At 34.1% G+C, this 13,117-nt stretch overlaps 1 protein-coding gene across 1 annotated transcript in view; it reads right to left on the bottom strand.

The window, feature by feature from the left end:
• The window catches only part of LOC112006491 (protein PIR), a 32,847-nt gene that overhangs the window by 4,219 nt on the left and 15,511 nt on the right, over positions 1 to 13,117 (bottom strand). Inside the window, exons 13-25 of the mRNA XM_065782193.1 lie at positions 12,920 to 13,067; positions 11,660 to 11,828; positions 11,499 to 11,575; positions 9,611 to 9,781; positions 7,812 to 7,888; positions 7,618 to 7,720; positions 5,538 to 5,657; positions 5,293 to 5,436; positions 4,420 to 4,569; positions 4,012 to 4,155; positions 3,534 to 3,621; positions 2,786 to 2,913; positions 732 to 939 (exon numbers count right to left, since the gene is read on the bottom strand). Coding sequence (XP_065638265.1) covers positions 732 to 939; positions 2,786 to 2,913; positions 3,534 to 3,621; positions 4,012 to 4,155; positions 4,420 to 4,569; positions 5,293 to 5,436; positions 5,538 to 5,657; positions 7,618 to 7,720; positions 7,812 to 7,888; positions 9,611 to 9,781; positions 11,499 to 11,575; positions 11,660 to 11,828; positions 12,920 to 13,067 — 1,727 coding nt within the window. The remainder of the gene's footprint in view (positions 1 to 731; positions 940 to 2,785; positions 2,914 to 3,533; positions 3,622 to 4,011; positions 4,156 to 4,419; positions 4,570 to 5,292; positions 5,437 to 5,537; positions 5,658 to 7,617; positions 7,721 to 7,811; positions 7,889 to 9,610; positions 9,782 to 11,498; positions 11,576 to 11,659; positions 11,829 to 12,919; positions 13,068 to 13,117) is intronic.

Below are 13,117 nucleotides of genomic sequence, written 5' to 3' on the forward strand. Positions count from 1 at the left end.
ATGATATAAATGGTGGGTCCAAATAAGAACCAGTAAGAATTTGGCACCTCAATAGTTTGTAAAACTGTTGTAAGAAAGTTTATGGCTGTAACATTACTTATTAATATTATTGAGGACAAAGTTTAAATATGAAAAACCCAGGATCACAGTAGTTCTGACAACAACAGAGCATGATACTCCTGAGTGTGGAAAGAACCTCAGTAATTTGCTTCATATTTCCCTTTCATTCCCCACCTACATCCTGTACTAAATGCCATCATTATTCATATTTCTTAGTAATCAACTTCTTCAAGCCAATTTGAATAAATTAAGATTTTTCATTCATACATTTGTTGGATTCTGACCATTTTCCCGAGCTTGCTTTCAATGTCCAACTTTTTGTCTTCTATTGCTCTTGCCAAAAAAAGCGGACATGTGAAGGTAAAACAAGAGGTTCCCTTACTAGCACCGGAAAAGGAATATTCCTAGAGTAACTAAGTCTTGTGATCCAATCAGTCTTAGCAGAAAGTAAAGATTGAGAAGATCAAGAGACACCAAGAAAAGGAAAAATAAATCATTATAAACATTAACTGTCAGAACTGCATCACAGACATCAAACAGCATATATTTGACTTCTAACCGATAGAGGTGTGATCTGTATGTTGTATATAATAGAACTGGCATGTGTTCTGTTATACCTACATATAAATGGCATTAAATCAAAGTAAGATAGGAGGATGTGCAATTTTTACCTGCAGCTTCTGCCTGTTTTGATAAGGTCTGGAATGAAGTTGGATGTGGACAACTGGGGTTTGACACAATTGTGGCAGTGGCAGATTTAAAGAGGTTAACAATAGGGCTATCTCCACCATCTTGAGAATACAATATTTGCCCATCTAAACCAGGAAGGAAACCCAGCCACGGGGCTGTTTGCATGAAATGCATGGTATCCACTTCTCTCTGTTGAGCATGAAAGATTTTTTTAAGATCTAATATTAAAAATTGAGCAGTTAGAAACACTGACAACTCATATAAGATAAACAGTAATAAGATGAACAAAATCATTAGGATTAGCCTGGATCAGGACTTTTTGCCTAAATATAAAATCTGAGATAAAACACCTCAATGTTAAAAGGAAAGGTTTATTTCTGTAAAGTAAATCTTATATGAACCTTATTAATGTATATAATTGAGTTTTGTTCACTCTCCTTACCAGAACGAATCTTTTCAATTTTCTTTTGCCCAATCCCATCCAATGCTAAAAAGTTAAAAGTTACATTCCCCATTATCCTCATTTAGAATTATTTTTTTTTCATAAAATAAAACAGCATGAGCAAGAATGGTGTTGGTTCATGCAATTGATTCTCAATACATCACCCCTCTCACAGCCCTTTATTGTTTCAAGAAATCGCCCTCAGTCCCTCACCCAAACATAAAACACAGCTACCACCACCACCACCACCCACCCAACCATATCAACAACAATAACCACTGCAACAACCAAAAATGCTTAGTAGCAAGGAATAACAATGACAACAAGTACAATAACAGCCACATTAAGATCCAAAGGAGCAAACAACTATAATGGAAGGCCGAAGACTGGGAAAATAAAGTCCTCGGTTGAACATTCAGTCCAAAATTTCCGTCTCCACTTGTAGTGATTCAGTTCTGGTAAAGCAAAAAGAGTTTGACTAACAAAAAATGAGAACTTAGGGCATAATATATTCATCAGCCAAGCACCGTTTATGTCTCAGATTAAATTACTGGTACTAGTCAGATTCGGGACTGAACCTTCAAAGCAACTTATCTTCATTCATATATATTAGCTGTACTAAAAATGTTATCAGGTGCATCAGGCTTATCTGATAACTAGTCTACAAACCAGGAATTTCGTAACAAGGAAGACCTGGAGACAAAGTGCTAAATAATATAACCAGAAAAGTCATGGACACAGGTCCAGAAAAAACCTTGAAAACTTGTGCACTTCTTAAACCGAAGATAAAATTCAAAATAACTTTAGACGATGACTAGCCTCTCTAAATTTACTTCTGTATGAAGCTCTCTGACCATCAGTTATTGAATAAGCAACCAATTAACAAGAAAAGGCTTTTTGACACTGTAAACAGCAGAATCAAACAAACTTTTGGTTCATCAGGTTCTTGAAACAAAACTTTGACCAGGTATATCCAGAATTTGGTAGATTTCTGGCACACACTCAAGTAGCCAGCATTTCACCGGCGATATCACCATAAAAGTTCTAACACCAAACCAACTCAGGTTTTTGGAAAGATCATCTGAACCCAGCAGGATGGGGACTTATCGCTTGATTTAGAGACACCCAAGAAGCAACATTAATTGTGCTCAATTATTTTCTAGGATGGGCAACTCTACATTACTTATATATTCATTTCAATGCGTTATTTATGTGTGAAATATTACAAGCCAATGAGCTCTAGCTCAACTGGCACCTCCTGCCCTTGTAAGTGCTAGGTGGAGTGTGAGATTGTGGGTTCAAGACTCATCGGGTGCATGTAACTTACCAATAAAAAAATTAATTGTGAAATATTGTATCTTAAAAGAAGCCTGAGAACGAATAGAAAAACACAGATATACTGAACAGTAAAGTATAAAATTGATGTGTGTTTGTGCGTTTCCTACAAATCTCTAGGAGAAGTTCTAATGAATTATCTATATTTTTGAAGTATGCAAAGCAGGAGCCATTAGTTTAACTCAAATATTTACTGCATATACTTCAGTTTGAAATCCATAGAAATAGTTATTGCCATGAAGAGTTTAGGACACTAACCAACACAATATCAAGAAGTCCCATCCAATAGAGTACACTTCCAATCTCCTTTATCCCACGAAGAACCTCCGCTTTTAGCTCTGTTTTTTTACCCCAATTAAGATGTTCTTTCACAAGCCTCATACAACCTGTGCATGAGCAATAAATTCACAAACTAGGAAAGGTTAACTGAGACAGCAAACAAATGGGAGCAGAAAAGACAAAAGAACATGCATTGCTAAACAAGGATCATAAATTGAGTTGACATGAAAACTTGAACACCACAAGAGAAAGCTGACATGGGTTCTGGCTCTGATCTGAGATACAAGTGAATGAATAACTCATGAAAACACTGACCAGTATAAGGTCATCTTCAATCCAATTTAATGACCACTGGAAATAAATACCGCCAATACCTATGATATATATATATATATATATAAACTGGTGCCAATTTACGACTGCTGTGTTGCACAGATTCAGGCTCAAACTTTTCAGAAACATCTTGGGCACAGAAAAGTGTCCATTTCCATTTATTTAAAAAATGTCGAGGAGACTTCTGATTTTGTTACAGGCCAAACTACACATTTTTCAACTCAAGTGACACTAGAGTTTTCCATATACAGGAATTACATACATTGATTCATAGTATTGAATTACGAAGGGAAGATCATGTTCTATTTCTTTGATCAATAAATTGACTTATCAAAAAATATAAAAAATAAAATAAAAAAATTCTTCAATAAACATTTGCAAGACAATCACATACCTGTCACACCTCCATCAAAAGGAAGCAATCCAATAGATTTTGGCAGAGCTTCTTGCAATCCTGTGATCATTGGTTCAAGTGTAGCTACCTGAAACATGCATGAATGGAACATTAGACGAAACCACAATTGAATATTATCTTCTATTAAAGCTCAACATGTAAATAATATTGAATGCTTTTGCTAGGCTCATGCTAATTAATGAATATTAATGCTTTAAGCACCTGTTCACTAAAGAATTATGGATTTTGGGGCATCTTCAGTGCAATAGCATACTAACATATTTGATGCAGATCATTAAAATATTATGTTTTTAGGTTGTATTTGGGAACTAGGAACACCTTTTTTGTGGAATGGTGAAAACAAAATTAAATATTATCTTCTATAACATTCTGTGCAACTTACCAAATACCATTATCAGGTACTTTTTTGTGTTATTATATATCAACAATAGAATGAATTCATAACAGCATGACAAACCTTATTTGATATATGATCTAGAAGTGCTCGAATTAACCAAGGCAATGATCTAGATCCCAGTAGTCTTATAATGGAAAACATGTGGGGTATTCCAAAGAATCCACAATGCAATCGTGCAAAACTCTGATGAGCAGAATTCAAATCCTACAAAGAAAATGAACACAATAAGAATAAAAAATGTTAGTAAGTACCATGAAAAAGTGAAGATATATTGAGAACAACTCATATAATTACCAAAAAAATAAAAAGGCCAGCAGGTCAATGATACATCTAGTTTACTTTAAATTATTTGTATGAAATGTTTAATAAGTGTCAAAATTCTGGAAAAGTTGCTTCCGCAATTATGTATAATAACATCTCAATTCTCAATGATAAAATCCAGTCAAGTGATTAGTGTATGTTGCTTACTTCAGTACCACAATAAAAGTTAGGCTTGGCATGGGGAACTGATGGCTTCTGAACAGGAACAAGAGGAACCTTTGATGATCGGATAAAACGCTGAGTAGTATTGCAAAGGATGAAGTTGGGTAAAAAATCACTTTGCATCTCTGACCAGATCTAACAGACAAAGAAAATTGATCATGTTAGAACCAGCAATAAATGACTAGAGTCCAAAATTTTCATTTCTAAATGTTCCAGTCTAGTATTTAAGATGCTTCCAAGAAGAAGAAAGTAAGAACATACAAAGTTACAAATAATAAGTTTCACTACTGCAATTAAGACGAGAATCCTCTAAAATTTGATGATCCCCATAATAGAAGTTATCTAGTTAACAAAATCCAACACATATATTAATAATAAGATATATGCTGTTAATACAATGAATGTAATTTTAAGAGGCTGGAAGTAACCAGTTTTCACACTGATTCCCCAAATAAAATGAGTATAATCACAAGTTCAGAAACCATCTTTTGTCAAATGTTAAATTAGTATAAATAGACATCAGCAACAAGGTCTCCTTTGTATCCATCCTCTTTAATGAATTTGATAGAGAAATACATAATGGTCGATGAACAGCCTCCATACTTATATTAAATTATTTGTTCTATTACTAATGTTCTCATTATTTTCCACAATTCACATTACATTTCAAAAAAAAAACACATATGGGCAAAAAAAAGTCCAATACATAAGAGTCTAGAACGTAAAAATGAAATTGGAATTATACAAAACCCATCCACAACAAATTGGAATTATACTGAGAGAACAAAATATTCCAAGTTCAACACAAAGCTTCAGTCAAAATATGTTTGAAGAGAATGAGAGGAAGAGATTCCATACCTGAGAAGCAAGTCGACTAGAAAATGACACAAGAGATAAGTTCTCTTGCATCTCATTCATTATAAGACTGAATGAGTCAATTGAAACGTCTTTGGATAGCAATTCATGGGTGTGTTTTAAGATATCAACCAGCTTCTCTAATTCCTAAAATAAAATTTATCATATTAATCTTCTGTTAATGGAATAGGGAAAACAAAAAGCACTTCTCATTGCAAGAACCCAGAGAACAATGTGAAACTACCTACCACTATTGCACATAGATCCTGAGACTCAAAACGATCAAACAGAAACTCAAGATTCTCCCTAAAAATTTTGTTCATCCGCTCCACAATCAAACTTCTTAAATCAATGGTCCTCCCAAGTAACTGCACGATAAAATCTTAGTCAGGTCGTTGAGAGATAGGTATTCTGATTGAACTCAGATATTCACAAACGCTAGATATATAGCTCTGCGGATTTATGTCTAGAATTATAAGTTTACATCCTACTCAAATTTATGCATCAATAAGTAAATACAATGAAATAATACATAACCTACAGAAAATAGTTAAAAAGACACAATTTTTCATTCCTACCACCATGTGATTTGTTAAGGATCTATTCTTAAAAACTTTTGACTTTTAGAACTTATCAAGAGACACAAAAAATAAAATTCAAACAGGGATATATTTGCCAAAATGTACCACAAACATCAAAAGAGTGTGACAGATAGAAAAAGAAAAGCATTTGTTCAGACATTTAGGGGTTAACATCCATACAGGCCCTAGAATGTTTCAAATTGACGTTCATAATGGTTAACCAAAGAATTTTGGGCCCCCAACTGAAAGAAAATTCCCATCTTCAGGCTTCTGACTGCTATGAAAAAGATAAAGCTCTATATATCAGACCTTTACAGAAAAACAGTAATGAAAATATGACATTATGGCTTTCCCTGTTCCTAGTACTTTTTTATAAGAACAAATATATATTAATTCAAATGGGAGAAAATAGCCGGTAAAAATAATGAGAAATCCAAAAGGACATAAAACTTTAAGCTCCCACAAAAGCTGAGCAAATAACAAAACCCAAACAACCCAATAGCACCAAAAGCCTATAATTTTTTTTTAAAAAATTATAAATATGTATAAAAAGTAAAAAATAAAAAGATAAAACAAAACCAAAAAACAAAGCTCAAGGAGGATGAAAATGTGCCAGAAGTTTGAAGTGATTACAGCACCTCCCTTGGCAAGAAAATCTACCCCCTAATTTGCGATTAGAGCACCCAGGAACAGATGACAATGTCTCTAACTTTGCACAAAATCCATATCATGAATTTCTATATCTTCAATTTCAGCCGAGTCTTCTCCAGAATGCAAACATTAAAAGAATTTTTTTTCATAAGTCACCAAGAGCCCTTCTTGACATACCTTTGACAGCTTGACTTCAATGGAAATCCTTCACCTTTGGATAACAAAAGCATGAATTGCATCACCTTCAAGACCTCTAGAAGTTTCAGCAGCTGCAATAATCCTAGGATTGCCTAAAGAGCAATCATGAAATTTATAACCCAAACAAGGGATCAAGTGCTCCAAAGGACTTTATTTGATCCTAACGGCCAGTTATGGGGGAAAAAAAAAACACTTCCAATCTCTTATGTTTAGAGAGTTAAGATTTGCTTCTTACACTCAGTTTATGTAAAGGAGATAGTAGTTAGAGTAACTTTTGCTATCCTTTCTAATTTGGAATTTTTTATCCTCCAAGCAGCATTGCCCTTCTGCACTCACTGGATATTGCTAGATCAAGCTTTCACCCTTTACCTAAGATCCCAAGCAGGCAGCTGAGAATTTAGGTTGAAGGTATGAACCAAAGGAGGTGTGAAAAACATCTGAGTCCCACAAAAATACTGAGCCAAAAACAAGACTATCTTTTAATGTCTTCTTCTAATGATGAGAAATGTAACATCAGCTATCTTATCTTCAACAGGACAGTGCCCACTTTCTCCAAATTCTCTAAATGACAACCAACACCATGCTTTTCCACCTTACCTTAATTCTCCTCCACCTAAAATTGGGGAAGTGGTCCTTTAGAGAGAGATGCCTGAGGATTACATCACTTACGCTGCCTGTAACAACTTGTGCTCCATTGCCTAATCTATGGTGGATGACACTTGGACAAGAATTTAAGGTCAAGAGGAGTAGACATTCTGGATGCTTTGTGAGAGATAAAACAAAGAACAAAACATGTTGCTAATCATATTTAAATGCTGTACCAATGCTCCATATGAAGTTAGAGTATTTCCACAACAAGGGAACAATTAAAAATATCATATGAAAATTAATTATTTACCTTTACTCTAGTCAGCTTTAGTAGTGCAGAGAATCTCATAGGCTGGACAGAATATTTTTCTCCATTGTCTAAGGCGAAGAGAAATGACGGATCAAGTAATTCACTGCAGGATTTTGCAACCAGAAAAAATAAAAAAGATTAGTTTAATAACTTATAGTGTTACAGGAGAATAAGTCAAAGGTCAAAGGGAAAACCTTGCTGCCCAGCTCTTGTAGTATGTAAAAATAGTCTCACAAAGTTTTGAAACAAATATATCAAAACAATGATCCACCTATTGGAAAAAAAAAAAAAAAAAATTACAATTCATTATTGTCAGTGCAAGCAGAAAGCTTATAAAATAGCTTGTAAGAACATTTATGGGATAGTGCATCTATATATATATATATATAGGGTTTTACTAACATATGCCCTTCGGGCATACATTTAGTAAACCATTTTAGGAAACATTTTACGAGAAATTGAAAAAGCTATCAAAAAAGTCGGTAACTTTTTCAATTTCCCATGAAAAATTTTCTAAAATGGATGATTAATGTATGCCCTAAAGTAATACATTAACCGGACCCATATGTGTGTGTGTGTGTGTGTGTGTGTGTGTGTGTGTCAGCAAGAACATAGCTATGCTTGGACCAGGGGGGGCAATGGCCCCCCTTGGCCCAATGAGAAAAAGCAAAATATAAAAAATAAAAAGCTTGGTTTTGAATTTTCATGCTCCATTTTTGTTCAATATTTCCATGCTTTCACAAAGAGTACACTTTCTTTATTCAAATTTATATTAAATTTTGATTCTTTTTGTGAGTTTCTATCTGAGTTTTAAATGATTTATGAAATTTATCTTAAAGCATTAGCATAGGATAGTTGCAGCTAAGTGTTTGATGAAGTTTCCCAAAGATCCTTGGGATAAAAACACACACACACATATATATTCTTTTATAAGTAGATTGGATAAAAAAACATGGTTGTCTTTGGGATAATCTAGAGGTACAATATGAAAGTTTAGGCTATAACAAATTTTTTAAGCATTTGGGTTTGAGTGTATCTTGCCCCCCCTCAATCGAAGTCCTAATTCCGTCCCTGTGTGTCAGTAACCATTATGAACAGTTCTATGAGATGCTTTAGTGCCTTTTGTTTTATGCAATAAAAAAACCATACCAAACTAACGTGGCTTCAGTTAATCTGGTTATATAATATTTCAATAGGATGCATTACTAAAATTTAATTCTAAATGCAATTGATAACCTGGTCCATGAAAGTCAGAAGGACAACACTGACAATCCAGCTTGATAGTATAATGTTTCAACTGAAAAAAATTAACTAGAGGAAATAAAAAGACAGAAAATTAAAAAGGCACGAATATAGAAGCCTCATCAGTATAGCTGAGACTTCAGCATCAGTTTTCCTACGTTAGTTTCCCTTCAATTTAGGGACATAATAGTAACTATACAGCTACCATTTAATTACTCCATATTCCTGGGCATGTCCTAGCTTATGTTGACATTTGTTTATTTGAGCAAGCATGTCCACATTCAACTTAATCTCTCTCTTTCTTTTCTTTTTCTTCTTTTCTTTTTTTGGCTTATGTTCAGGGCCACCTATTCTTTGATTCGTATTAATGTAAATTATTTAAATTTGGAAAAGGCTTTCCCAGAAAGTAAGGCTTGCGTGGTTGGAGAAAAATCCTCTTGGAAGTTTAAGATTAAGGGTAGTTGGCTGGAGTTATTTCCCAGATATCTTTACAGATTGTGACAGAGTACCAAGAGGTTTTGGTTTTGGTTTTGGTTTTGATTTTGATTTTTTTTTTTCACTGTAGAGTCTATATGATCCATAGACCTTGTAGAAAAACCAGCCACTTAAAGGAGAAAGAAATTAATAAGAAGCATGTAGAACCCAAACAACATGTCAAAGTGCACAAATAATTGAAAAGTCCAATCATAAAACAAAAAATTAGAACTCCATTCCAAATTTTAAAAATTAATTCAGTTCAGACTTCACATACCTCAGCCTCAATTTCATCATAGAGGAAGCGTTGCTTCAGTACAACCAATGCTTGCTGAGCTGAATCATTATAGATGTCAAATGGCATAAGAGCACTCTCAAGAAGACCAGCATTCTGTGACTCAAGCAAATACTCCACCAGCATCCAGGGAAGAGAGCATTCAATGGGAAACTGCACATCAGAAACAAACAACTTTCCTTAAATCCAAGTTAGGGTGGACTGAAGGTAAAAAATTAAAAAAAAAAAAAAAAAAAAAAAAACTACATCCAAGGGAAAAAAAAAAAGAAAAGGAAAAAAGAAAAAATATAATAAAATTATTGTATTACCCCAAATTTTCTAGATTGTATTGGATTGTATTGGATTGGATTGTATAAATGCGTATTATGTTAGTATGTGCTAAGTTCTACATTGGGTGTGTACTATGCCAATTTAGGTTATATAAACAATTACGAGGAGCCCCAATTGCGACTAGTTCTTTTGGGGTATGGAATAGCTTCGGCTAGCACTTTTTTTGAGTTATTACAAATGGTATCTGTTAGAATAATGGTTAAATGATTAAATACACCCCTTCCTAACAGCTTAAGTGTTTGGAACAAGTGTTAGTTTATCATAATATCAAAGTAAGTGACTTTGAGTTCCAAATCATGTCCTCACTCTAACTCTGATTTAGAAAGTTAAGAGGGTGTTTGGTTTAGGCAAAACCATCACTCAAAACTCAATTTCCGTCACCCAATTCTCAAAATCCATGGGCCTCACTACAATTTAGCTTGTTTGGTTTTGTTCCCATAACTCAATTCCCATCACCCAAAACTCAAAAAACTGAGTTTGAGTGATGAAAATTGAGAACATTTTGATGTTTTCCAATGATAAATTATGAGTTATGGTGGAATTTTTGTAAATTTATGCAAACAAGTGGAACCAGCTCTCATGACTTGTCTCATCAAATCAAACCTCTCCTAAGGATCTAACCTGTGCTCCCTTTCCTGATCTTCTCTCATTCTGATCTCCTCCAAATCGTGTCTAACCCTTTGGGGTATAGCGTAGATGTTGCTAGCTTTTTTCTTGGTTCTCAACATTTACTATTGTCCAATTACAACATGAAAATAAAAATGAAAATTCTAAACAAGTTTATGAGACATTAAAGAATTGGAAGATGGCTAAACAAAAAGCATGTGTGCTAAATAGAAGGTATGCAACCATATAGGTAGAAACAAACCCCATTCCATAGAATAAAAATACTTCTTGCCAACTAGGGGGGAGAGGGAGAGAGTTGTATAGAAAGTTGAGGTGCTATATGATATTAATTAGTTAGTCTTCATTAAATCATATAAATATCAAATTAGCAAGTCTAAGTATCATATCAAAACTAGGGAACACACAGCTAGCAAGTACCACTGTTTTATATATGTGTGTGTATGTGTGTCCAAACCACAGTACTTCTTCCCAGATACAACACAGTTGTGTTGGCAGCAGTAAGAGAGCTATTAGTGAAAGTGTGGAATGTTCAAGAGACCATGCTTTGGAAAGTGGCAAGTGCTTTCAATTATGACCTTCCCAAAAATAACAAAGGACATTTTCCTAGAAAAAATGTTCCATTATAAGGTAACTTTGTACTTCTATGTTTTTGACATAATAATTGATAATCAGACTTCATGAGTACATATCAGTTTGATATATTCAAGAAGGTTAAATATTTAAACTGAAGGTTCATTTAAACTATCTGGTTAGACTTTTTAGTCATTCCAAAAAAAGATTTGAGTTCATCATACGCTATAATCTAGAAATGGCCAGCATAATATCACTTTTAGTAAGTCAAACTAACAAAGATACAAATATCTTAGTTTGAACCAAAAACATTAATCTAACCATTACGATGTATAAGTTGTACCTGGATAACCCGAGAGGACTCCAAATAAAATTCTCTAAACCACAAGAAACCAAGATCGGACAAAGATGCAACCGTAGCTGTGATCATGACAACAGGTTAAAATTACCTATGTTACAGCTCATGAGGACAACTATTGCAAGAAGTAGAGTTGAGAAGAATACCTGTGTAGTCCAAAATATGGAGGAAAAAGCTAAGCTTGTAAAAAAAGGTTTCCAATTGTTTCAAATCATTAACAGGTATCTCAGACCCACTATTCCCAAAGAGCCCCCCTGGCTTCCTAAGGTTACCACCAGAGACCACCTCGTATATCAAGAACTGCAAGCAGTGGATCTACATAAAGAAAATGAATCTATCAATTCTTGCAACCTTCATCCAAATTATATGTATATTCATGTACATATGTCCATCTAAAAAGAGTTCTTAGTATTATATGTATATTTATGTACATCTGTCCATCAAAAAAGAATTCTTGGTGAGAAGGGGTACATCTGAGGAAGAAATATCACCATACCAGTTAAGTGGTCATCTGCAAGGAAATCTTTGTACGTCACTTATGCAATATTGGCCAAAATATACTAATTGAGAAAATCATGAATCTTAAGATATGCTTGTTCTAAATTTGAATATGTATGGATGAAATCCCAATCATTTGATAATAAGATAGTTTAGACCGTAGGACATAAAATTACCAAAAAGTATACGCTTTTTTTTTTTTTTTTTTTGGGGGTGGGGGAGGAGATGTTAGAGCATTTTTTTTTTTTTTTTTTTTGGGGGTGGGGGAGGAGATGTTAGAGCTTGCCATCTAATAAGGAACTCTTCTGGTGGTGAAAACCAATACTTCCAACTTATTATCAAAACATTGAGCGAGTGAAAAGGTTGAATTAGCAAGCAAGAAGATTTGCTCAAACAAGATACATTTATCAGTCTTTCTTCTTCTTCTTTTTTCCCGATTATTTTAAGTTGAGAATGTTCAGTGAAATCTGAAGATTTTGATAGAACTAAAGAAGGGAAGATAATTTCAAATACTTTGTTTACTTCTTTTTCGTCTGTTTTAAGATAAAGAATATCAAAGCAAGAGAATTTTACAGTCTCTAAAAAAAAAAAAGATACAATTATTTGGAAAAGTGTAAATGGCACAAGAAAGACTACAAATGGGAAGTCAGTCACACCTTCAAGAAGCTTTGCCAACACAAGCTGTACTACCTGTCTCTCAAGGTTCATTTCCCCCAAACTACCAACCCCTTTAGTGTTCTTATTATTGATTCATATGAACTTGTGAATGATTTTATTCATTTTCCTCTCTGTTTAATAAAATTACTCATTTTTCCTTTCATATGGCATATGAATGAAGTTGTGCTAGATTTTATGGTTCACAGCCTTGAAAGTACATGCAGGAAAGAAGTTTAAAAATTGGGGAAAACCTGAGCTGCCGTTGGTGCAACTGCCCTTGGATAAAAGAAGTTCGCTTTGCTTTCTTCACCCCCATGCTGTAAAGATTGTAACTCAGGTTCAGACTTGCTAGTATTCGCCATCCAGTCAGCTGAAAGGGTCCGCATATCGGATAGAATCCTGAGAGTTAGCAATTAGAAGAAACATATAACCAAGATTTAGACAGAAAA

Source organism: Quercus suber, unplaced genomic scaffold (assembly GCF_002906115.3).
Source record: "Quercus suber isolate HL8 unplaced genomic scaffold, Cork oak 2.0 scaffold_293, whole genome shotgun sequence".
Lineage (NCBI taxonomy): Eukaryota > Viridiplantae > Streptophyta > Magnoliopsida > Fagales > Fagaceae > Quercus > Quercus suber.